The sequence below is a fragment of the Leucoraja erinacea genome, chromosome 17 (assembly GCF_028641065.1).
Source record: "Leucoraja erinacea ecotype New England chromosome 17, Leri_hhj_1, whole genome shotgun sequence".
In the NCBI taxonomy this organism is placed as follows: Eukaryota; Metazoa; Chordata; class Chondrichthyes; order Rajiformes; family Rajidae; genus Leucoraja; species Leucoraja erinaceus.
The window spans coordinates 28605440-28632614 of NC_073393.1; the positions used below are offsets into that span (position 1 = coordinate 28605440).

General features: G+C 40.7%; 2 protein-coding genes across 2 annotated transcripts in view; one reads left to right on the forward strand and one right to left on the reverse strand.

Moving 5' to 3' along the window:
• The first annotated feature begins 3267 nt into the window (after window positions 1–3267).
• Window positions 3268–27175, forward strand: part of LOC129705349 (cytochrome c oxidase subunit 4 isoform 1, mitochondrial) — a 42626-nt gene continuing 18718 nt past the window's right edge. Inside the window, exon 1 of the mRNA XM_055648881.1 lies at window positions 3268–3344. The gene's annotated coding sequence lies outside the window, so the exon portion shown is untranslated. The remainder of the gene's footprint in view (window positions 3345–27175) is intronic.
• emc8 (ER membrane protein complex subunit 8) lies at window positions 10022–26862 on the reverse strand. Its single transcript, XM_055648879.1, has 5 exons — window positions 26446–26862; window positions 19790–19866; window positions 14976–15045; window positions 14455–14549; window positions 10022–12882 (listed from the first exon to the last, which is right to left on the reverse strand). Exons 1-5 carry the CDS (start codon window positions 26647–26649, stop codon window positions 12723–12725), a joined length of 606 nt encoding a protein of 201 aa, XP_055504854.1. The 5' UTR covers window positions 26650–26862; the 3' UTR covers window positions 10022–12722.

A 27175-nucleotide genomic window follows, 5' to 3' on the forward strand; every position in this document is an offset into this window, starting at 1 on the left:
GGAGTGACGTGGATCATGTGCAGGCATAGGACCAGTTGAATTTGCCATCGTGTTCAGCACATACATTGTGGGCCGAAGGGTCTGTTCCTATGCTGTACAAGTGGTAACTCTATGCTCTAACAAGTGGCAATTTTACAAGTCGTTACAGGGCATTTTAGGGAACGCTTTTGAAAGGCATATTATTTTACCGTTTTCGCTCTGGTTGCAAGTACAGTCCGTGAAACTGAACGGGACATTGAGAATGGAGGGGGCGGGGGCAACTGCTTTGCGTTACAGTGACACCGGGACAAAGGGTGTGCTGCTGCAGCCCGCTGCAAACTTCACCTACTTTACCTACCCTCGGCTCCAAAGGCTGCTACCACGCTCTCAGTTTCCTCTTTGTGCCCATGCACCTTCAGTTTTCCCCCCCGGTCGAAGCGCCCAACTGCAGGCTCCGGCCGCCTCCCTGTATTGAAAGTCGCTAGAAAAGCCCAGCATTAGATCGACGAGCACATGGCGAGCGGCGCTTGATTAGCTGAACGTTACCAGGCAGCGTCAGCTTATGTTTACCCAGGTTCTCGCGAAGGTGTGTCTGCTTCCTCCCCTCCTCTCTACTCTCCTCCTTCCTTCCCTCCTCCCTCCCATACTCCCTACTCTTCTCTATTCCTTCCTCCCTCCCTCTCCCCCTCCCAACTTTTTTAGGGTGTAAGCTTGCTCGCACCGCCCTTCCCCACCCGCGAACAAATTGGACGGATGCCGACTAATTGCAACGTTGTTGGTTTGGTGTCACTCGGATCATCATTTAGATGTTATACGTTACGGGGGTAGAGACAAAAAGCGGAATATCGCTGCAAACCTGGCTTCCCATGGAGGTAAGAAAGGGTGGCGGCGACGTGTTGAGGGCGTGGACCAACAGAGAGATACATTGGCCACCGTTCGTGTAATTCCTGGACAGAAACTATTCCGGCAGCAGCAGCAGCCTCTGCCTGTGGGTTTAAAGGAGAAGCAAAACAAAGGTGTACAGAAGCTTCCTTCCCCTGTGAATGTCCCAGTCTGAATTTGAATCTTGACCCAAAATAAAGAACTGCATCAATCAAAAGAAAGAGAGAAAAGTCCAGCTGAATCCCTCCAGCACTTAGGGGTTTCATAAATAAAAAGAGGCGTGTTCATCTCAATACAAATTATATATGTAATAGAGACGTTCCCCAAAATGGCCTGTGAATTATACATGTGTCCACTTGGCACACTGAGGACCAGTAAATACGCGTTTAAAGCTATCATTAAAAACAAAGTTCTTCGGTTTGAATGTTTAAAAAAAAAAAAAAAATTCTAAAGCTGGAAACAAATTGAAATGAAAAAAAAATGTGAGGAGCGATTAATTTCAATTTTAAGCAGTAATCGAAATAAATAAATAAATGCCTGCAGTTACTGGGGCTCTGAAATAGGATTTAAAACTTCAATTTTTTCAGTGCGATGGGAATGTTTAAAAATCAAAATAAACTTTATTCATAATAAAAATATATATATACACAAAACAAGAACTGTGCCAAAGTTCTTCCAAAAATTCTCAGCAGCGATGTATACATTCATTTGCACCGTATTTGGCAAATGCCTTCCCTCCCCACCACGTTTCCACTACCATCACCCTACATTTATATAGCAGACTGATTTACACAGCGCCTTTAACGTGGTTATAAGGTAAGGAGAGGTGAGGCCAACACAGAAATGAAAATCTGCAAGCTACTGAGTGTTAAATGAGTAAAAGCTTAGGCAGTGATGTAGGAGTTACCTTTCTATCCTTGCCTGGATTCAAGCCACTGCCTTTGACATTCAACAAAATACCCTTTCAAGTGTGGTTGCTATTTGCTGCAAACAAGGTTTGCTTAACCTGACTGTTAAAGAAATGGCTTTAAAGAAATAAAAACGAGTTTCTATTTTAGTTGCATCTCATTTGGTTTGATAAGAAATTGGAGTTACCCTCCTTGACGTCTTTCTAAAGGAAGCACTTCCTTAATATATTGAGAATAAATTCAATTGTCAACCAGGTGAATCAGACCCAGTCAAATTCCGTTCTTAAGTGACTTCAAGGGTGAAATTACAAATGGGATGTTATTTTAATAGGAAATTTTACAGGCATTTTGTATAACAAAATACCTAATTCCAAAGGAAATGTACAAAGATGGGTTGGAGGCTGAAGATTTAATGTTTAGTTTAGAGATACAGCATGGAAACAGGCCCTTCGGTCAACCAAGTCCCCACTGATCGACACCCGTTCACACTAGTGTTATGTTATCACAATTTATTATCCATTCCTTACACACCAGTGGCAACTTTATACAGGCCAATTAACATACATACCCACACATCTGTGGGGAAACCCATCGCATCACAAGGAGAACTTGCAAAATCTACCCAGACAGCGAGGTCAGGATCGAAAGTGGGTGTTGGGGTGGAGGACCTGTTTTCATGCAGTATCAATCAATCATATACATTTTTATTAAATATCCTCTCAGCCACCTTCATTTTAGGGAGAACAATCCCAGTTTTGCCAAATTGGTGAAATCTTTTCTATATCTTCTATAGGATCGTCACATTTTTCTGAATGTTGGGTAACTAAATTGGACACAATACTACAATGTTTAATGCACAATACACACACTACTTCACTTTCCAGTTATGAATCCCCAAAGCTCATCTGCGCTACTATATATGTTCTGTCACTTTCAGGGATTTGTGCACATGTGAGCCCAATTCTTTGTTCCAGCAATGATAATGAAGTTATTGGCCATTTCTAACAGTCAATCCCTCTTAATTAGTTCACAACAGGTCCAGTCAAATGACAGGAAAATCCAAGTGCATTTTGACAACCTTAAATCTGGTCCATGGCTCTTCAAAACATGATACGTAGATATTTAGTATTACTTGGGCAATGGAGAATGCTAGAATTAGGCAAAAATATTTACAAACCAGAGTGTGCCTATCCTGTTCTTGGCAGAAATTTGCCCAAAGTCAACAGTAAAGCAGGCTGAACTTGTAGCTCATGTAAATTATAGACTTACTTGAGAAGAACTAGATCTTGGATATAGTTACTAAACATGCAGTGAAGAGTCGGTAATGATATTGCCTTACGACTCCAGTGATCTGGATCCTACATCCTCCCTATAACAGTGTGGGTTTCCTGGTTGCTCCAGTTTCCTCCCACAGAAGTGCTAGTTGGACGTTGTTCTGAAGGAGAGTCCTGACCCTAAATGTCACCCATCCTTTTTCTCCAGAGATGCTGCCTGACCAGCGGAGTTACTCCAGCACTTTGTATCTATCTGCTGGTTGGAAGGTTGCTTGGTTACTGTAAAGTACACCTCAAACAGGTAAGATATCTCTGCTCTCCTGGCTTAAAATTGTCCTTCAAAATGCACGTCAAGAAATAGATTAGCTGGTTAGGTAATACATCAGTGTGGAAGAATGCTTTACGAAGTTAGCTGATGTTGTTACTGTATTGACTGCATTAAAGAAAAGTGCTTCATTGATTATAAAGGACTGTGGTCAAAAAGTACAGACAATTACCCATATAAATACAAGATAGACACAAAGTGCTGGAGTAACACAGCGAGTCAGGCAGCATCTCTGGAGAAAAAGGATTAGTGACATTTCTGGTTGGGAACCTTCTTCAGACTGAAAGTAGATGGGAGGGAACTGGTGGTAAGAAAAGGTTAGAACAAAGCAGGGCTGGTAGCAGATGACCTAGGAAGGGTGGAGTCCATAATGTCTTCTTTGTCTATAGTCCAGTGTTGCTTTTCGCAGCCCTACTCCACCCCAGATTTGAGTTACTTTGGAGACCTTAGGCCAAACAATCTACTTCATGATGAGATCCAATAAGGGCTTGCTTATCTCACTGTAAAAAAATGTATTTTAGGAATAAAAGTCTGGGGGGGGGGGGGGAAGAGGCACATGCGTTTCTGGTGAATTAAAGCAGATTTATAAATTACTTGCATCTCAAAATAAATACTCTTGAGTATAAAATGCCAGTCGTTGCAAAGTGCACTCTACTGATTCAGATTTTATTCCCAATTGGGAGGGTAGAAATCAGTGTAGCTGGAATCTTACAAGATAATGCATGCAGATGTCCAGGGATTCAACAGAAAGTGATATCTTCCATGTGACATTAATTTTATTGAAGAAATACATTTTGGAAGCCATTAATATTTCCATTGCACAACTTAATAGGGCATGAGCTAGCAACTAACAATAGGCATCTTTGGTTTGATGGAATAGCTATTATGTTTGGTTATAAAACATAGGCCCAAATTAGGACATTTCTTCTTGGTTATAAAGTGCCCAGTTCAAAAGGTGTTGAGAAATAAAAAATAATTTTACTGTAATGTTGCCCAGTAAGAGAATGAAACAGCTGGTATTTGATGAGGGTGACGATTATATTTGAGCAAAAGAGACTGAATTCATTAACCTAAAAGGGGAGGTAAATGTTGAGGATAAAATAAAATTTGAGGTTATACTCATCCCTCATGACATAAAATATAAACAACTTGTCTACAGATGGATTAGTGTATTCTTGCTACAAAGGCAAAAATAACCTTATTGGAATTTAAAGAATCTTGGAATTGCAACATAGCTACAATGGAAATGAGCATGGTGGTTAAATGATGTATTTGAATACTTTTTGGAGAAGCAGTTAAACTTCTAGCACAGGGAAGTTGCTTCAGTTTGATGCAGCTAGAAAACAAATCTTATTTTATTTCCTTGAACTGCAAGTTTCCCTGCCAACATTAAATGAATAACTCTCTAGTTATAATCATAGAATCATACAGCGTGGAAACAGGCCCTTCAGCCCAACATGGCCGTCTACACTAGTCCCACCTGCCTGTGTTTGGCCCATATCCTTCAACACCAGTCCAATCCATGTACCTGTCTAATTGTCTCTTAGAGACTAGCTACTTTCCAAGTCAAGCTCAAAGAATCTATGTTGCCTCTCTAATGTGCAAAATATGATGCTTACAGAGCTGCTACGTTACAGCGCCAGAGACCCAGGTTTGATACTGATCTTGGGTGCTCTGTGTGGAGTTTGTAAGTGCTCCATGTAATCATGTGGGTTTCCTCCCACATCCCAAAGACGCAAGGGTTTGCAGGTTAATTGATCTCTGTAAACTTGCCCCTAATGTGTAGGGATTGTGGTAGAAAGTATAATAATATAAAAACAGTATGAATGGTTGATTGATAGTTGGCATCACAATGTAGGGGCCTGTTTCTATATCGTATCTCTAAAAAAAAAACAAGATCTATTTTCCAGAATGGATCAGTCCATTTGTACCCATCTCTTCACTGATAGAGGATGCAGAGTGGTAGCCACGACCAGGGAACTAGAAGCAGATCTAATGGCCTTAATTTCTATATCAACACCACTTTCTCCAATCTATTGCTCTCTCCTTCAATTCCTTCAGTGTCAAATATTAAGCTGCTTTACTCCTCCTGCTCTTCAAAATATTAGCAAACCTCAGTCAAGCTGCTGCAACAGACATTTTAGAAATCTGTACATCAACCTGATGGATTTCCTCATGCTAATGGAAAGTTCAGTATGATCAGAGTAGTGAAAGGTTTACAAGTTTAGTAGAAATATCATTATAGGGAAGTTTAATGTTCCATTTGTTTTAAAGTAAAAGACTATATCAGAAATTAAAAATCTGGGGTTCAACAATGAATTTCAAAGGGAGTTTTGGAAATAGGAAAAGGGAGATGCAGGATCCGTCCATCCATCCATCACCACACTGATCGGCCGCGCCCGTTGTGTGTTACCGGCACCTGCCCTCCACTGCCGGCGTTGGTCGGCGCGGCCTCTGGTCAGAGGAGCGGCAACCTCGAGATCCTGGGGAGGAGAGGAGAGTGTAGGGGAATTGAGGGAGAGGGGGTAGGGATGGAGTGGGAGGGGAAAGTGGGGGAGGTGAGGATGGAGAGTGGGGGAGGAGGGGGGGCAAGGAGGAGAGAGAGATATGCAGGGTTGGAGTGACTGAGGGTAGGGGAAAGGAGAGGTGAGGGATGGATTTGAGAGGGTAGGAGAGGGGAAAGACAGAGGAGGTGAGGAGGGAGAGTGGGGGAGGAGGGGAAATAGAGGGAGAGGAGGGGGGAGGGTAGGGAGTGTGAAATAGAGGGAGAGGAGGGCAGTGGGGGAGGTGAGGAGTGGGGGATAGAGGGATAGGTGTGGGGTAGGGAGGGGAGAGGAGTTATGGGGGAAGGATTGACTGAGGGTAGGGGAAAGGAGAGGGAGGGAGAAGTGAGGGAGGGATTGGGGAGGGGAAAGAAGAGGAAGGGTGAAGAGGAGGGGGAGAGAGTGCTGGGGGTGAAGGGAAATGAACCGCGCCTGGGCAGTTGGGGGCATGGGTGAGTGGTGGAATATTGCGTTGGGGAAACGGGTTCTGTTGTGGGACCAGGCCTCCCCTGTGACAGGGACCCAACGGGCCCCACTTAGTCTAGTTTTTGGTTAAAAGCAAATATAGAGCAGCACATTGGCGCTGTGGTAGAGTTGCTGCCTTACAGCACCAGACCCGGGATCGATTCTGACTGCGGGTGCTGTTTATACAGAGTTTCTACATTCGCTCCGTGACCCTGTGGGTTTTCTACAGGTGCTCTGGTTTCTTCCCACGTTCATAAGACATGCAGTTTGAAGGTTAATTGGCTTTGGTAAGTGGTAGTGTGCAGGATAGTGCTCATGTACAGGGTGATTGTCGGTCGGGGTGGGCTAGGTGGGCTGAAGAGTCTGTTTCTGCGCTGTATCTCTAAACTAAACACATAGAAACGGATCAATACTCCAGCGGGTCAAGTTAGTCAGTAAATTTAGTCTTGTGGGTGTTAAGTGGCAGTGAGCATCTTTACACCAGATTATTGAATAACCTTCGGACATCCAAAAGTAGTGCATGAAGTTTTGATTGCAATTACCATTGTGGAAAAATATTGTAGCAATCCCACCAAACAAAGAGGATAAATTATCTATTCTACTGGTCTTAATGGATATATAATCAGCAGGATGTCAAAGAGACCTGATTTTCAAAGAAAGCTCACATCTCATGTCAAGCTGAATGTAAACATCATTTTAATGCATTAGAAAGCCAACACCTCTAATGATACAGGTTCACTCAGAATTACTTGGGGCCTTTGGGAAATTTCCACATGCAATATTCACAGAACTAATCAGGACTGGTGAGTAAAATAGGCATTGGTGAGAAATTGGATTAAGAATAGGAAATTGAGACGAGACACTGCAGATGCAGGAATCTGGAGCAAAAACCAAACTGCTGGAGAATTTTTGAGACTGAAGAAGGGTCCTAACCCAAAACGTCACTCATCCACTTTCTCCAAAGATGCTGCCTGACCTGCTGAATTACTCCAGCATTGTGTGTCCATCTTCGAGTTACTCCAGCATTTTGTATCTATCGATTGCAGGAGGAATTCAACCGGTCAGGCAGCATCTAGAGGCAAAGGGGAGTAGATTTCAGGCTGTGACCTAATGCAGGGTTACGACCAGAAACGGCGACTACTCTTTCCCTGCACAGATCCTGGGCTGAGCCTCTCCAGCAGCTTTTTTGCTTATTATAAGAAACGCTACCCCAGACTTTTAGCCGTCTCATGAAGGAGCCAGTTAAGAGTAGTAATTCAAGAGACTCTTGCTCTCCTCACACAGATAAAGTTTTAAATAGTAAAGAAAACATGGACTAATGTTTGGAAAACATGGATTAACAATGCAGGCTCACTCAGATTTATTGGGGCCTTAGGCAAAATTCCACATTCAATATTAGCAGAACTGTGAGTAAAATATGCATTGGATTAAAAAAACTGGATTAAGTGCATGTGAAACTTCCCCTACATTGGACCATCAGTCATGGTCAGTACACAGCCATTACAGAAACCTCTTCCTACTTCAAACATTAGACATTACGAGTACAAGAGGAACAATTCAAGTTAACAAAAATTCCATAACTGATCTTAAAAAAGATTTATTGCTCAAAAAAAAGGGAAGTAAATATCAACCATTACCTAGGAAACAACCAAAGAATTTAGGGGATTTCATAATATCTTTTGGACGCCAGATTCAATGGGTTCAAGTACTAGATTGATCAGGGATAAGTTCAAAGCATCACAAAAGCTTTTTCTGCTCACTTATTATACACTTTTGTACACATTTTATCCCATAAAGAAATTAACAACATTTTGTTTGAGAAGATTAATTTAAAAGTTGCCACATTCACAATTTTCAAAGCTCTCGGGCATCGTGTATTGCAAATAATGATGCCGCGAGTCAATTCTGGATTTTATACCATTCCACATACAAATTATGGTACCATTATCCTCCTGTATACAATTGATTAAGTGGAGGCAACATTCAAGACTAAACTGATTGTGTGCACTGAAATGGCAAAGATTGGACCAAAATCCACTAGAAAGTGAGGAGCGTTTGATCAGCAGATAAGAGTCAGGTGAGGAAGGAAGGGGTGGAGGCAAAACAAGTGGCTGGAATTTGATAAATGGCGATCTCCAAATTCTGGAATATAATGGGAAAGGAAGGTGAACAATGGAATGGAAGGTGGTGGCGGCAAACGGAAACAGAGGGAGGAGAGGCGAGCAGTTACAGAGGAAGTGAATCCAGTGGGAATAATGAGTGACAAAGGGTTAAGGGGATCCAGTTGGATGAGTGTGCTTGGAGGAGAGGAAAAAATGGTAACGGGGCTAGGAAAAAGGGGGGCCCTCGTCTTGTCATGCACCTACACTCTGTCCTGTGACCTCGTGCATCTCACAGTTGCCAGCTAATTTATTTCTTTATTTTTGAAAAGTGAAAATGGCAAAAATTGAATATTAATCTTAATGAACAAAACTAACAGGCATTAAAGGTGATGCGAGGAGAACCAGGATAGATAGGTGGAGAGAAAGGGACAAATGGGAAGCAGGTGAATTCATTGTTTATACCTTGGGATGAAGTGGCCTTTGGCCTCACTGGCAATGAAGGAGGCAGAGGACAGACATGGTGTGGGAATGGAAGGGAAATGAAAATTACAATAAATGGCCACGACAAATAAAGCACACGTGTTCAGCAAAGCAGCTGCCTAGTCAGAGCCCCTTCTTAGCCCTAACTTTTTACCCCTCCCCTACACTTGTCCCACTGTTTGACTTCTCTCGGAGGCTGGACCTCCTTTGGTCCAGAAAAATGTTAATCTAGAAAGGCTCTGGAAAGAAGGGTGCTGAGAAAGAAGGAAAAAAACATATTATTTTTATATAAACGGTGGTAGTTACTCAATGCAGAGGCTTGAATTTGGTCAAATTGGGATTCTTCAAATAACATGCAAATGAAATAAGGCGTTCGTGGCATTTGCAGAGTAAATGTTTTCTATAATTGCCAGATGGGGGCTGCTTTGGCCAAGGCTTGCTTGCATTCATTTCAGAGCACAGAAAAGATGGACTCTTTAAAGCCCACACTAAACATAAAACCACAAAGACTATATAGTTCCCTTTAACACACCGAGCTATGCTCTCCACAGTAATTCTATAGTAAAATGACTACCATTAGATAGCGCTGCATACCTTCAGGTTGATTCCTGCTCTTGAGTGCTGGCCATGTGTGGGTTGAATATTCTCCTCATGTTTGCATGGGTTCCTCAAAGATATGCTGGTTATTGGTCAATTGCCAATTGTTGCTCCTAAGGTAGGCAAGTGGCAGTAGAATAAGGTGGAACGCGCGATAAGGTTACATGATTTGAATGTGGATAATAGGACTGATAGGACTGCTCCAAGGCCCGACAGACTCAATGAACCAAAAGGCACTTTATGCTGAGTGTAGATTGGGGAAGATGCAGCGAGCTAGAGCAAAATATTGTTGAATGCACTGATGGACTCAATGTTCAAAATGATCTTGTGTCACCAATCTCATTATCTTAATGAGGTCAGTTACTTTTCTATTGGAAAGTGGGATTAGGTTTGGTGGTCCTTGCAAGCCACCAGCAATAACTTATTGCATTGCAACAATAAAATTCTTATTTAGAAAAATGACAACTTTTGAAAGTAGTTTGTTTGTTTTATTAGAGATGAAAATCAACTGCTGGAAATGTAAAATAAATACATAGTGCTAAAATAGAGAGATCGCTCAGGATCTGAAAAGGATGAATGCTTTGAGACATCAAATGCTATCAAAACATTCTTGCTTCTTACCATACATTTTCCTATTGTAGTTTCAGCATTGTACTCAAGCTATCAATAATTTCCTCTTACCAACTTCACCAACCCAGTTTCCCCTTCATGCTACCAATTCTCAATCCACATTGCCATAAGCTTCTGTTTCACTGTACACATTTAAAAGGCTGGAATTATGGAAAATACTTTGATGCTTTCTAGCAGTTTATCTCCCACTGTCATCCAAACAAAACTTGAGGTTGATGTTAAGTAAAGTGTTCCTTTGTATTTGTAAAAGTAATGTTTGCATTTAAATGATTTTAAACAGTAGAGTGGTTTGTTAGAACCAAGTCCAAAGCATGACAACTTCAAAAGGAATAGACAGGCTATTTAGACCCTCAAACTATTATTCCATTGAAAACACAGGGATCTGTGACCCAACTTAAAATAAAATCTTCTGGCAACTGTTTTGATAGCAGGAAGAATGATCAGGGGAAAGAATGACAATTGCCTCCTTGAGCAAGTGATAGATGAGCTGCGACCAGCTTCTCTGGCTCGTGCTCTGCAAACGTGCACGCACGTCTTCCCATTTTGTTAAATTGAAACTCGGCAAGAAAAAACAAAATAGCTTTTCTTGTAGAGCTCAAAACACTTTACAGACCCAAACCGTCTGCATTTCTACTTGGAACGTACTTCAGGAAACAAAGGTGTGATGTAATAACCAAACACTTCACAAAAATAAATTTGATTTGCCAGGAAATTGCTAGCACCATGACCAGTTGATTCCCATCCTCCCAATCCAAAATAACTCATTAAGTCTGAACGCAAGGACATGCTTGTTGGTACATAGCTCAGCACCAAATATCTGCAAGTTCTTTTGAAACTAGATTTCAAGCAATTGGCTTGAACAAATCAGAATTGCATCTGAAAGTATTAAATAAATGCTAGAAACAGGTCAGCTGAAGAGTTGATGCATCAAGCTAAAGACTTTTATAATGAAAGGTCCTTGACCAAAATGTTAATTGCTTCTCCTTCCACGGGCATTGTTTGACATGCTCAGTGTTTCTAGCCTTTTTAATCTGACTTGGATGCAGAATATTTTCAACCCTACACATGAGGTTTTTTGTTTTAAGAAAATGTATGTCATACAACAGGTTAACTACAGAACTTGGATGGTTATCAAAAAACATTTTATAATAGGTTACACAAAGATGTTAACCACGAGGAAAGCTATATTTTGTCTCTTAAATAGAAATTCAAGTTTCTTCCAATGCAACAACATTGCTTTGAATTGTTTTCAGTTCTCCCTTCCTTGGAAATATTAATGCGATAACAGTTAAAAGATGCAACTTGTGCACAATAGCAGAAACAGATTAAAGACAAAACAAAATCGTATTTGCAGATATCAGATCCCAAGTAAACTCTTCGAACAGGAATATACCCTACAATAAGATTAGATTACAAAAAGGTTACAAATTCTAGGTTGCTGAGATTTCTCATTTGAAGAACAGTGGTTTTCTAACTAAGTTTGGATGCAATAAAAACAAATCCATGTTGGATGGAACGATTACAATAACCGAGACCAGAGTACAAATGCTGGTGCCTTGAGGGAAAAAAAAAATTACTAGAGGAATTCAGGTCAGGCAGCATCCGTGGGGTGAAGTGGACACATTGAATTCCTGAACTGCAGTGTCATCAGCACATTTTCTTCCACAGATGCTGCCTGACCAGCTCGGTTACTCCAGCACTGCGTTACAAATAAGTAATCCTTAAGTTTTATGAACATTTCATAACTAATTTTCTTGCTCTCCTTTAAAACATCTAATAGATTACAGATTACAAGGATCCTGTTTAGATGCTCAAGCATAGTTAGTCCTATGTAGTGCTCAAATGGATTTTAAAAATATTTAAACTAGCCTGCTATTATACAGAACATCAGTTTCAAATTAATAGATTCTACACAATGCTATTAATGAATGACTTGTGCAGCACCTTTGCAAGCCCAAGGCAGCCAAAAATGCTTTGAGCCAATGAAATACCTTTGAAATGTAAGCACTTTGGTTTGTCCAAAGTCTCCAACCTCAAACTCATTTTCTCAATTAACCGAAAAACATCCTCACTGACCGTTGTAAATTAATCAAAGGCCAAATGCCTAACACTGGAGAACTGCATTAGCAACTGGAATAAAAAGATTACCGATAGAAACTGAGTCAAGAGCAGCATAAACTAATTTAAATCAAACAATTCTTTAAAATACAAGTTATTCTAAGATTATATACTTTAGAAATCACACACATATTTCAAATCTTTAGAAATATCGAAAACCCCAATTTAACCAACCAAAACAAAATGGGCAATTTGATTTCAAATCCCGTTTTCTTGAAAAAAAACCAAAGGGACTCTTGGGTCAATTATCAGGAGACTGAAACATTTCACATCTCTTGGCACAGTGAACTGGAGTGTTCAATGCTTTCACTGTCATTTTACTGCTCTGACTTCACATTCAAAAGGGTAACTCATTACAGCCAAACGTGTCAGTGGGTTTCCATGTATCAAGAGAATGCCCTCGGATATTCAAAGGTGCATCAGCAGAAATGGAGGACGGCTTTGTTGATCTCTGGGTTTGTCCAGTCATTCCTGAGATCGTCCATGTGGTTATCAAAATCCACCAAGGAGTCATAGGATTTACCATCCAGTAGACACGTCGTGATTCGTTGCACCTCTGACCAATCTTCACAGAAATCTCTGTACATAAAATAAAATCATACAAATTGGGGACATTTGAATAATATTTCATTTCCAGCTGAGAAATCAAAGGAACTTAAAATGATATGAGGGCATGGCAACATTCCACCTGAAAATAATTCTGATCAGTGGTTTATTTCTGACATTTTCCATATTTTCAGGTGCAGTTCCAACATTTTCTTTTCTATAGGTTACCAGTCAATAAACGGGGCAAATATGCAGATAATCTAAAGATGCAAGAAACCCACAAAAGTGATAGGGGACTTCCAACAATACAAAAACATTTGAGGCATGGAGAGAACAGAGCTCTCACAGTATGTTGTTCAAGAACTGTTTTTGATCACTGATCTCAGTGTCACTGAGGAAAACATCTGAAACCGCATCAAAGTTTGGAATGCCAATGGAGAAGGATATAAATAATTTAAAGTAGGTAGAGCATGGCTGGTTTCATTACCATGAGAACAGTTCTGGCCCAGGTAAACTGACAAATCTTATCAGTCAAAATTAATTGAATAGTAAAAAGCATTTTCTACGTAAAATGTTTGGGTGTGTTTCAGCTTCAGATGGGTAGGGAAATTAAAATGAACCCTCTGGATGTCTGTAGAAAGGGATTACAGATGCTAGTTTATACTGAAGATAGATACAAAGTGCTCAAGTAACTCAGTGATGTTTTGGGTCCGGACCCTTCTTCAAACCAGAGTCTGAAGAAGGATCCTGAACCAAAACATCACACATCCTTTTTCTCTTTTGGCACACTGAATTAGTCCAGTACTTTACCTGGATGTCTAATAGGAGCGAAAGAGACAAATTATTAAAAATCTGGGATGCATTGTTAATCCAATGAGAACAAGGTCAAGTACAAAAAACTGAGGGGGAAGGTCACTAAAGAATGAACGGAGACACAGAACAAAGACAAAGGGAATTGGATGTGGAACACTAAGATTTATAAGAGTGGAGTTGGGGCCGATCAAAAACCACAATGCCCTCCATAATGTTTGGGACAAAGACCCATCATTTATTTATTCTCCATAGAGGAAGGTGCTATTGCTGAAGCCTCGATGTCACCAAGTTTGTGGATGGGCTAAAAATTGATCAAAATACTAGCAAGGGTAGGTGCACTTAGTGGATAATCACCGGATCTCATGGGATGGCCATACTCATGCAAATTCAAATGGCGCCAGTGGAATGGAAAGTTAAAAATACCACTTTGTTATCCAGCTGGGTTATCCTTACTGTCACTGTCCTGACAAGCCTCAAGGTTCCCATCAGGTTCATCAAAACTTGAGATGTTGACAAAAGGATAACTAAGGTGATCTCTTCTCCTCTTCAAAGAACAGCAAGGAATCTTATGTATCCTGCTAATTGGCTATTACATTTAACATTACAGTACATGCTCCTTCAATACTGTGTTGTCCTCATTGATACTTGGGTCTCTGGTGTGGGTATGAATCATAACCTAACGATTCAGACTATCGACAAAACTATTGCAGGCATCTACAAATAACAAGATATATTTTTTACATATGAAAAAAATGTTCAAATTATTTTCAGATCACCAACATCTGCACTCACATATTTGGGTCTTTGCATCGCCATTTGTTTTCATGGTGTTCATATACTACAATTGATTGTTCCTCACACTCCATTGTAAATTTATGATTATCCACCTACAGAGAATTTGGAGTCAAAGTGTTATAAGCAGCACAGTCCATGACATGGCAGATTCATAACTAAAAACAACAGAATATTGTCTCTCCCTTCACCTGCACCTTTCACCCTCTTTATCAAAGGCGCTCAGACTTTATGGCGTCACACCTTGAGGCAATCTAGCTCGGTGATTTCAACCATAGATTAGCCGACTCATTACAGAAAGGAAACAAAATTTGTTTCTGGATCATAATAAAAATGATTCTAATTGAAGTGAGAATTTTCTGATCTCCATTGCTCTCCAGCCACCATGTTCATCAGCTGATTCACTCAACAAGGGTACAAAAGACAGATTGGCTTCAGAAACCTTAAATGGCTAATTCTAATGCTAAAGAGCATTTTCTATTACTCAATTCCCTATAAGACACTCAGTAATCATACTGTACCATGATAAGGGCTGCATCATTGAAGCTTTCAGCGATTCGAGAAGCAACCTTCTCAGCAACCTGGTTTGGGCTGTTTAAAAAGAAAAGCATTTGTTATAATCAAAATTATATTTATGCTGGAAAAAATCAACACTGATGACATATGACAAAAGTGCTCAAATTATACAAAATCCAAACACATTGTGTGCGATTTATGTTCCTCAACCACTGAGCAAGCCAAGAATGAACATTCAAAACTACAATTAAGAATCAGTTTCTATTTCATAACCAGCCCCTCAAACAAGGTACAATGTTTGAGACAAGACAGAACACGGTGGGCCAACTTCACTATAACCATGGAATTAAAAACTTTGAGCTTTGGATTCAAAGCACTAACTCTTTTCCATTATTTTAATTCTCCATTCTCATCGTTCCCCCCCCTCCCCAACGTCCATGAGATTTATGGGGTCTATACATGTACAGGCAACTCATTTGTATAGGTAGCTAAGCGACTAGAAGTACAGGTCTGTTAATAAAAATGAAATATGCCCTATATGAGCCTTGTTTAAGGCCAAGGGAACATTGAAATACTTAGTGATTGCAAATCAAAAGTACATGGAATAATACTGTGACATTGAGATACAGTAATGCTTTCCCCAATGCACTTGTTTTTTGGAATTGTGCTGCAACTAACATTAGTTACAAGTTACGCATGAAATAAAGTTGGCAGTATTAAAGTTTAAGAAGCTTCATTTCTCAGAATCAGGTCAGACATTAACAATGGCCTTTAACCTCAGCATATTTTGGTCTTATGATTTTTGTGCAAAGGGTTTCAAGTGAAAAATAACTCTAGTACTAAGTTGTGGTGTGCTGCCAGAAACCCTGCTGGTATGGATAAGAAATAAAGACAGATAAAACAAGCGGCAGTTCAGTTCGTTTTGTGTTTATTCCATTGTGCAGCAAATGTTCCCAGGACTGAAAATAGCTGGCCGTAGGCTCTTCACAATGCTTTGCAATGATTGCAGTGCAAATTATAATTTAGCCATAGTACACCGTCACAAATGATACTACTGCAGAATAGTACAACACAGGAATAGCCCTTCAGCCCACAATGCCTGTGCCAAACATGATGTTAAGTCCTCTGACCCACATCTATCCATCTAGGAAACCAATTAATGTTATTGGACAAGCACTTTGGAACCAGCCACCACAGTTCCACTCGCTTTAAAATAGTTATGGATGAGCACAGAGCTGGACCACACGTTAAAGTTCTAAACTGGAGGAAGGCCAACTTTGGTGATATTAGGCAGAAACGTACAAAAATTGATTGGAGTAGGTGGTTTGCAGGCAAAGGGATGTCTGGAAAATGGTAGGATTTAAAAGTCGGATAGCGAGAGTTCGAGGTTTGCATCTTCCTGTTAGGATTTAAAAGTCTGATAGAGTTCGAGGTTTGCATCTTCCTGTTAGAGTGAAAGACAAGTTAGGAAAGTGTCAGGAAGCCTGGTTGCTGAGAGGAATTGAAGCTAAAAATGCATCGGTTAGGTATAGGCTAGGCTGCTGGGGTTCAAACTTACCCGTGGAAAAGTTCCAGGAAGTTAGAAGCATACTCAAGGAGGAAATCAGGAGGGTAAAAAAGGAACACAAGACACAGTGCCCTCCATAATGTTTGGGACAAAGACACATCATTTATTTATTTGCCTCGGTCCTTCACAATTAGAGAAGAAAAAAAATCACATGTTGTTAAAGTGCACATTGCCAGATTTTAATAAAAGCCATTTTCATATATTTTGGTTTCACAATGTAGAAATGACAGCAGTGTTTATAGATAGTGCCCCCCCCTCCCCCACATTTCAGGGCACCATAATGTTTGGGACCCAGCAATATAATGTAAATGAAAGTAGTCATGCTTAGTATTTTTTTGCATATCCTTTGGATGCAATGAATGCTTGAAATCTACGAGTCATGGACATCACCAGTTGCTGGATGTCTTCTCTGGTGATGCTCTGCCAGACCTGTATTGCAGACATCTTTACCATATGCTTGTTTTGGGGGCTAGTCCCCTTCAGTTTTCTCTTCAGCCTACAAGGCATGCTCAATTGGGTTGAGATCGAGCGATTGACTTGGCCACTCAAGAATTTACCATTTTTAGCTTTGAAAGGCTCCTTTGTTGCTTCAGCAGTATGTTTGGGATCATTGTCTTGCTGTAGAATGAACCACAGGCCAATGACTTTTGAAGCATTTGTTTGAACTTGAGCAGATAGACTGTGTCTATACACTTCAAAATTCATTATGCTACTACCATCAGCAGTTCTATCATCAATGAAGACCTTGTAACAAACCTTCAGCAACCAAACATGCCCAGGCCATAACACTCCCACTACCGTTTTTCAGATAAGATTGTATGCTTTGGATCTTGTGCAGTTCCTTCTCTCCTCCATACTTTGCTCTTGCCATCAATCTGATATAAGTTAATCTTCATCTCAACTGTCCACAAGACCTTTTTCCAGAACTATGGTTGCTCTATTAAGCACTTCTTGGCAAACTGTAACCTGGTGATCTATTCTTGCGGCTGACCAGTGGTTTGCATCTTGCAGTGTAGCCTCTGTATTTCTGTTCATGAAGTCTTCTGCGGACAGTGGTCAATGACAAATCCACACCCGACTCTTGAAGAGCGTTTCTGATCTGTTGGGCAAGTGTTTGGGGATTTTTCTTCATTATAAAGAGAATTCTTCTGTCATCTGCTGAGGAGGTCTTCCTTGGCCTACAAGTCCCTTTGTGATTAGTAAGCTCATCAGTGCTCTCTTTCTTCTTAATGATGTCCCAAACAGTTGATTTTGGTAAGCCACAAGTTTGGTTCTTTGACTTTAATTGGAACAACTTTGGTCCTCATGTTGATAAACAGCAATAAAAGTTTCCAAAGGTGATAATAAGACTGGAGGAAAGACTAGGTGCTGAGAGCTCTCTTATAGCTCTCTCATGAAGGAGGCAATTAAACATATATGAGCAATTACAAACACCTGTGAAGCTATCCGTCCCAAATATTACTGTGCCCTAAAATGGGGGGACTATGTCTAAACACAGCAGTGATTTCCACATGGTGAAACCAAAATCTATAAAAATACCCTTTAATAAAATCTGACAATGTGCACTTCAACCACTTCTGATTTTTTTTCTATTATAAATCTCAAATTGTGGAGTACAGAGGGAAATAAATTTGGTTCTTTGTCCCAAACATTATGGAGTCCACTCTGGCAGATAATATCAAAGAAAATCCACAACTTTCCAAAGTATATTAGGGTCATAAGGAATAGGAGCAGAATTAGGCCATTTGGGCCCAGCAAGTATATTCCACCATTCAATCATGGCTGATCCATCTCTCCATTCTAACCACATTCTCCTGCCTCCTCCCCATAACCTCCGACACATGTATTAATCAAGAATCTACCTATCTTTGCCTTAAAAATATCCATTGACCATTAAGGGAAAAGGGTAGCTAGAAAGAGAATAGGCCACCCTTAGAAACAAAGCGGTCATCTGGAACCTCCAAAAATGGGCAAAATCCTCAATGAATATTTCTCCTGTTTTTTTACCACAAAGCATGAAGACTAGGGAACTTGGGAAAGTTAATGGAGATGCCTTGAAAATTGTCCATATTATGTTCGAGATGATGCTGGATGTCCCAAGGCAGATAAATATTCCAGGCCTGATCAGATATATCCAAGGACACTATGAAGCTAGATAAGAAATTGCAGGCTCCCTGGCTGAGATGTATAAATCAGTAAACATGGGCAAGGTGCCAGTAAATTGGAGGGTAGGTAACGTTTTGATTCCATTGAAGGCTGCAAAGAAAAATTTGAGAACCATAGCACAGTAAACCCAACATCTATGGTAGGCAATGTTACTGGAGAGGACTCTGAGGTAAGGTACATTTGGAAGGACGAGTGTTGATTAGGTTACTCAGCATGTATGTGGGAGATTGAGGGAGCATATTTTTAGGACAAGATGGGAAAAATCAGAACCCTTAAGGGAACATATTTTCATGGAGAACGTGTAAATTCCACACAGACGCCATAAAATTTATGAAATCACAGTTTGAAGTTGAGTGGCAGCAACTTACCTTTTGTAGAAAACCATCGTGAAGATGGCAAAAAGGCATTGCAGTGTCAGGAGGCCAGCTAATCATTTTGGAGACCCAGTCTCTGATCTGCTCTTACAGTCATTTATATGGTTAGTCCAATTGTGTACCCAAATATGCTGATGTTGGAGGACTCAGCAATAGTATTCGTTTTATGGGAAGGTATTACATGCCACTTAACCCATGCCAGCATATTGCCAACAGCTTACCACACAAATAAATCTTTTTATTCGGATTGCTGCCAGAAGCAAGATGCGCATTCTTGTGTCGTGATATAATCATACTGGTCATAAAAATCTGATATGATCACATTTTACAGGTTACAAAACACAACAGAGCATCATAGCAGCTGTCATTAAAAAGTGTTTTTTTTTGTTTTGTTTTTTAAAAAGTTGGCCAACACTAAATAGTAATGCAAGAAAATGATTTTAGCATTTGTGCATTCCACACTGTCTGCACCCATAGAAAATATTTATAATTTTGAGCTAAAAATTCTTCTCCCTCAGGAATACATGATCTCAGCTGTTTGCAAAAACAAGGCATCAAGTGTGCCATTTTGTATATGGTAATGAATTTAAGTATCAGACTAGAATTAATTACCATCCCTCAAGTTGGTGAATAGGGGTCTAAAAGGTTATGAAACATTAATTTAGCTTTTAATATAGAACAAGAATGCATCTTATAACAATATTTTACACACCTGGTGTCCTTCATGCGTTCATTTGCCTGGTAGTATCCAGCTATTATATAGTTATTTTCTTTACACCAAGAGTCCACCTAAGGAAATAAAAATACAAGATAAATGTATTAAGGACATGTATAATACTAATGCAGGAAAGAAAATGTTTCCTTATTTGGTCTGTTGAGTTGCCTATAGTTTTTGGACTGCTTAATGAAATCCATGACCATGTTGAGAAGACAGGAAAGCAGTGGACATGTTTGTCAGCAAGATTATAGCCAATGACAGAGTCAGGGAGAAGCATAAAGGGCAATAACAACATTTAAGTATTCTTTAAAGGATATGGGTTTCCATTCCCAGTCCTTGCTGCACTGTTCTGTATGAGTCACGTAGCTGAGAGACTCGTCACATTTATGTCAGATTAACATCAGGGGCGGCACCGTGGCGCAGCGGTCGAGTTACTGCCTTGCAGCACCAGGCATCCAGGTTCAATCCTGACAACAGGTGCAGTCTGTACACAGTATGTATTCTCCCTGTGACTGCATGTTTTTTTCTTCGAGTGCTTTGGTAACAAATTGGACATTGTCCCTTGTGTGTAGGATAGTGCCAGTGCACGGGACGATCATTGGTTGGCGTGGACTCAGTGGGCCCGTTTCCACACTGTATCTCTAAAGTCATTAGTAAAATAAATACCAAACTTCTCTAAACAGAGGAATCAGGTGAATTTTAGAAACCACAATCTAGTTGTTTTGTGTCACCTTTAATACTATACTTCTGATTTAATTAGCTGCCACAGAGATTCCAATTTTCACCTCCACCTTAGCACATTCTGGACTATTTCAAGCCCAGAAGTGTGACTGCACTATTTATCTCTGACCTGGTGCAATGAGAGCATGTGTGGCAAAGAACGGAATGCAGTAAGCCAGTGGAGCTTGAAGACAAAATTGAACATTTTGAATGAATGAATACTGGACACTTAGATCAGAAAACATGCTCCTGAATTCAAAAACAGCAAAGATAGAGGAATAGGACATGACTAAAGATGAAACAGATAATGACATTAGCATTTATCACTGGGTAAATATTTAAAGAACAAGATATTCAGTAATGAGCAAAATGCTGAGGCATCACATAGACCTTCACAACTACAACTTAGCTTAAGTCTGCAGATGGGAGTCGAGCCCTTGAACATTTTCACTAACATTGTAGTGGTGCATACATTGCTTATTGATCCTTTTAAATATTAGATAAGCTGTAATCTTAAACAGGAATTGTCTTTGCATGATGGGAAGGAGAGTATGGAGTCAGTTGTTATGAACATTTGCAAAGGTTGATCTCCAGTTTCTTGAATAGAGAAACAAAGTTGAGCCCGAGTAGACATGGGATGATCATATAAAAAGGCAATTCCTTCTGATTCAGACTGGAACAGAGCAATGCAAAGGAAGTGAACTCCAGCAGGCAGAGAGGGTGGTCAATACAGTCACTGTCAAAAATCAAGAAAATGAGAAAATAATTACAGTTGCAGAAGATGTTTATTTGGCAAGAGTTTCCTCTGCAGTGAATGGTGAAAATAGACGAGTTACTGAAAATTAAAGGTGGTGGTTATTTGGAGAAACAACAATGCTTACCAGGGTGTTGGAAGAAAACCAGGTCAGGCACAATATGGTTAAAGACAGGGTGCCATTGCTGAACATAGCAATAGAAACTACTAAAGTTATCAAACACAAGGCACTCAACAGGACAACATTTTAACTTATGCCACATGGATCAACAATTCAGTCCAAGGTAGATAAAGAAAGTGGTTTAGCGAGGACGAATTCTGCACTAGCAACAGGGAGTAAATTAAAAAAAAAATAGAAGAGTACAGAATTTGCAAAAATAGAGAAGGGGCATTGTTTCGGTTGTGTTTGAAAACGAGGCAGTTTCTTTTCCAAGAGGCATGTTTAACCAGGACCAATATAGATGAACAGTGTGATGGTGTATACACAAAACGCTGGAGAATCTCAGCAGGTGAGACAGCATCTATGGTGAGAAGGAATGGGTGACGTTTCGGGTCGAGACCCTTCTTCAGACTGATGTTGGGGGAGGGGGCGGGAAAAAGAAAGAAAGTGGGCGGAGACAGTAGGACGTAGGAGAACTGGGAAGGGGGAGGGGAAGGAGGGAGAGAGCAAGGGCTAACTAACATTAAAGAAGTCAAATGTTCATACCGCTGGGGTGTAAACTACCCAAGCTAAATATGAGGTGCTGTTCCTCCAATTTGCACTGGGCCTCACTCTGACAATGGAGGCAGACCAGGACGGAAAGATCAGATTGGGAATGGGAGGGGGAGTTGAAGTGCTGAGCAACCAGGAGATCAGGTTGGTTACGACGGACTGAGCGGAAGTTTTCAGCGAAACGATCGTCTAGCCTGCGATTGGTCTCGCCGATGTAGAGAAGTTGACACCTGAAACAGCGGATGCAGATGAGGTTGAGGAGGTTCAAGTGAACCTCTGCCTCCCCTGGAAAGACTGATTGGGTCCATGGATGGAGTCGAGGGGGGAGATAAAGGGACAAGTGTTGCACTTCCTGCCATTGCAGGGGAAAGTACCCGGGGAGAGGGTGGTTTGGGTGGGAAGGGACAAATTGACCAGGGAGTTTCGGAGGGAACCGACTCTTGTGGAAAGCAGAAAGGGGTGAAGATGGGAAGATCTGGCCAGTAGTGGGATCTGGTTGGAGGTGTGATGGTGTGATGGTGTGACGGGTGAAACAGTGTTTGGATTAAAAACATGGGCAACATTTTGAATAAAGGTGTGCTCATGAAGAATGAGAGGTTGGGCAAGAAATCCGAGTAATAAGTAAGCAAGGTGGCCTAGATAGAAAGGATTAGATAGTGGATGTTATGGGGATGTTTCCAGTTGTGGGAGAGTCTGGGACTAGAGGGCATATGATGTACTCGTAGAATGAAGATGGACAAATTTATTTAGCCAGACGCAGGTGAATCTGTGGAATTCGTAACCACAGATGGCAGAGGAGGCCGAGTCATTGGGTATTTTTAAAAGTTGTTCTTGATTAGTAAAGGTGTCAAATGTTATAGGGAGATGGCAGGATAATGGGGCTGAGAGAGAAAAATAAATCAGGCAATTGTCAGAGCAGACTCAATGGGCCAAATGTCTGTTCCTATGTCTTATGATCATATAAGTGAGAGCATCCTTCACTAAATATTGTCACTCATTTCTCTTTGTTTTATGAAAACCTATTGCCTGTAACCCCTCTAAAAGGGAACAGCTTCCAACCATCCTTTCTGTGCAGATCCTTTGTTTTAGGCAAAAATAAAAAAATACTTTGTCTTTCTCTTTGAAGAGTTCTAGCTCCTTATCTATCCAGGGATGAGATCCTAATCTCACAAATCGTTTCCAATACCACGTGTTCCATAACCAGTTCAAATTCTGGACACCCAATTGACTATTTACAGTGCCCTTCATAATGTTTGGGACAAAGACCCATCATTTATTTGTTTGCATCTGTACTCCACAATTTAAGATTTGTAATAGAAAAATATCACATGTGGTTAAAGTGCACATTGTCAGATTTTATTAAAGGCCATTGCATCAGTCAGTTTGTGTATCTTGTAAACTATTAAGAGATTTTGCAGTGGAACAAACAAAATGAGTAGGAAAGAACTGCAGATGCTGGTTTAAATCAAAGGTAGACACAAAATGCTGGAGTAATTCAGTGGGTCAAGCAACATCTCTGGAGCGAAGGAATGGGTGATATTTCGGGTTGAGACCCTTCTTCAGGCATGGGATAACAGGATGAGCTTTCCATGAGTGTGTAACATTAAGCACGAATTAAATAAACTCAACCACTACAAGATATTGAATAGCCACTATCATAAATGTTCAGAGGCTTGTTGGCAATGGGACAAAAGAACAACAAGAAGGTAGACACAAAATACTGGAGTAACTCAGCGGGTCAGGCAGCATCTCTGGAGGGAAGGAATGGGTGACGTTTTAGGTCAAGGCCCTTCTTCAGATCTGAAGTATATTGATGCACTTCTCAAAGACCAAACAAACTCCAAACTGCAATCAGTCAGTATTTTTCCTACATTTCAAAACCTAAATGTGTATTTTTGTTCAGCTTTTAAGTGATTCAGCATCAAGATTCTTGTATTGCCTTTTACAGTTCTTGATCCGTCGTACTGTGGACATTCTTGAAGCAGAGAACATTTCCACTCTGTTTAAACTGCAAGTTGCGTTGTCAAATACCCAATTTAAGCACAAGTCTATACACACTGTTAGCTCTCCACATTTTAAACACTCAGATCTCATCTCTAGGCCATCAGGGAATATTTCCAGTTTACTCCCAAATTACTCCCACAATACATCAACTATGTCTAGGGAAAATAACTTATTTATTAGGCTAAGGCCACCTGTTTCCACAGGAAGAACTACACTAAAAATGCAAAAAGCCCAGGTGTTCAAATACAGTTAACCATGATGAAATAACTGAGGTTTTAAAAATTGGCAAAAGTACTTCCTGATCCTGTGTATTTTTAACTGATAATTTTATAACTGAGATTATTGCCGTATTTTATATAAACATGCAGGTGAGAGGGAAGAAAAAAATGAAATCACACTAGGCTTGTACATTTCAATGCAAGTTTCTCCAACCGTGAATAGTTTGTTTTCATTTTGTTTTTGAAATAATGCCCTTCGGCCTGCCGACCAGCGATCCCTGCACACCAACACTATCTTACACACACTTAGGACAATTTGCAATTTTTTAAAATCAAGTCAATTAACCGACAAACCCGTACGTCTTTGCAGTGTGGGAGGAAACCAGAGGTCCTGGAGAAAACCCATGCAGGTCACGGGGAGAACATACTCCATACAGACATTACCTGCAATCAGGATTGAACCAAGGTCTCTTGACGCGAAGGCAGCAATTCTACCGGTGCGCCACCATGCCGTCCATAACTAGAACCGTAAAATTTTACCCCACAGATTTAAAAAGTTATATTGCCACATAACTGCAGTGGATTGCAGAACACTGTTCCACAAATCTCATCCAGACAATGGGAGAAACTATCACCATATAGAATATCACATTTTTATCAACATGACAAAAATGTTAAGTAAAAAGCACTTCATAATTAATGTGCATACAAAGTGACATATAAATGCCAATTGTCTCGAGGCCATAGAGATTATGCTGGAAAGTAATAAGTACTAGCGTTACCAATAATTTAGTATATTACACAATCTGTACAAGTGAAACATTGCACAATGCAAGAAATAAAAAGGATGACAAATCTAAAGTCTTTTGGTGATTAGCTAGCTTAAATGACTATTCCAGAATTTTATATATTTTAAATAAATATGAAGCAGAGGAACTTTAAAGGAGCTCCATATATGAGCAACTAGTTTCAAACAGAGACGTTCTACTCCAACAAGTGATTTGAGGGAGAGAATGAAACACAAGCTTCAAGGCAGGACTGAAATATGTGGTAAAATGATCCAAAGCTGAAATATTATAGATGTAGGACAATCCAAGGTCAGAGACATGTTTAAAAACAAGCTGAACGATATACCATTATAAATCAGGAAGATAGAGCAAGACTGAAATTCATGAGCTAGGACAAGATAAAGAACTTTGTAAAAAAAAGTGTCCAGTTGTTCTGGACAAGAGAACCAACAAGACTGGAGATCGGCAACTTGGTCATGAAGTTAACAGAATTAAAAACTCAATGAATAGCCCTGAACATTATGGAAAAATCGATGTGTTTGCAATCGAGTAGTGACAACTATTATTTTTATCCATAGGCAAAACACAGTACTGTAGTATTGTTTTGTAAATTAAACTTAAATTTGATAATAGCACAGTGCTGGAGTAACTGAACAGGTCTGGCAGCATCACCAGAGAGTTTGACTTTAGTTTATTGTGACATGTACCATGGTATAGTGAAAAGCTTTTGTTGCGTGCTAACCAGACAGCAAAAACACAATACATGATTACAATCGAGTTATCTACAGTATACAGATACATTATAAGAGGAATAACATGAATAATGTTTAGTGCAAGATAAAGTCCAATCAAAGATAGTCCAAGGGTCTCCAATGACAGTAGATAGCAGCTCAGGACTACTCTCTGGTTGTTGGTAGGATGGAGAACATGGTAGATGACGTTTTGGGTCAGGACCTTTCTTCGGACTGAATTATCAAACCCAACTCAGTCAGAAGAAGTTTTGGAAAGAACTGCAGATGCTGGTTTAAATCAAAGGAGTAACTCAGCAGGACAGGCAGCATCTCTGGAGAGAAAGAATGGGTGACCCTTCTAGGGTCTCGACCCAAAACGTCACCCATTCCTTCTTTCTGATGCTGCTGTCCCGCTGAGTTAATCCAGCATTTTGTATCTACCTTCAGTCTGAAGAAAGGCCTCAACCCAAAACGTCACCTACCCCCATTCTCCAGAGATGCTACTTGACCTGCTGAGTTACTCCGGAATGTGTTCGTTTGTAGATTTGATAATAGCTGGCATTAGTTATGATTATTTAAAAAATCTCTTTAACATTGTGACAATGATTGTCAGGCTTTTATTACCTTCATTGCATCATGTTTATAACATCAACACTGTAAACTCCAGGCTTTCGCTGGAAATTGTCACAGATTACTCGAAGGGTTTAAAACCTTTCCCCTTACCAGAGTCAGAGCCACTTCCAGCATGGGAGCGAGGGCCAGGGTGCCATGGAAGAAGGGCACACAGTCCACAAAGAGCACGGGCTGGCCCTCCTTCCTCTTGAACCTCTCGACCACCAGGATGCCGTTGACGGCACAGTGCGGGTACTTGGCGGCGTGTAGCAGCATCTTGCAGTAGGCCTGGGTCGTCAGCCTGAACACGGTCATGGCGTCAACTTGCCCTTCCTTGCTTGCTTCCTCGCTCGGCACGGTCCGCTCACTCCACCCGCCCGCTGCGCCTCACATACTCACCGCGCAGGCCGAGGAGGTGTCAACAGGACGCGGGATGGCGATGGCGATGCCGGGCTTATTCCCCTCACAGCCACGCTGAGCTTTGCCTCTCCCCGACCGGCACGGCCAAGCGCTCGACTACTGTCGCAAAACACGTGCCGCAAACTATGGCCGCACCTGCCATTGCATTAACCGGCCAATCATCAGGAGGTTAACGGTCTAGTGGACCAATCAGGAACGGGTACGCACCACACTAGACCAATAGAAGGGAGGGCTTGTGCTTCCAGATCACCAATCACCGAGCGGTGTCCAGCTTGAACGCCCAATAAAGAGCAAGAGCCTGAGCTCACGGTCCAATGAGGCGGGTCTGAAGGACTAGTTCTCCAGCCAGGCTTCATTCAGACCTAAAGCTCCTATAGCTATTAGATCTTTGATTTGGACATAGACACAAAGTGCTGGAGTT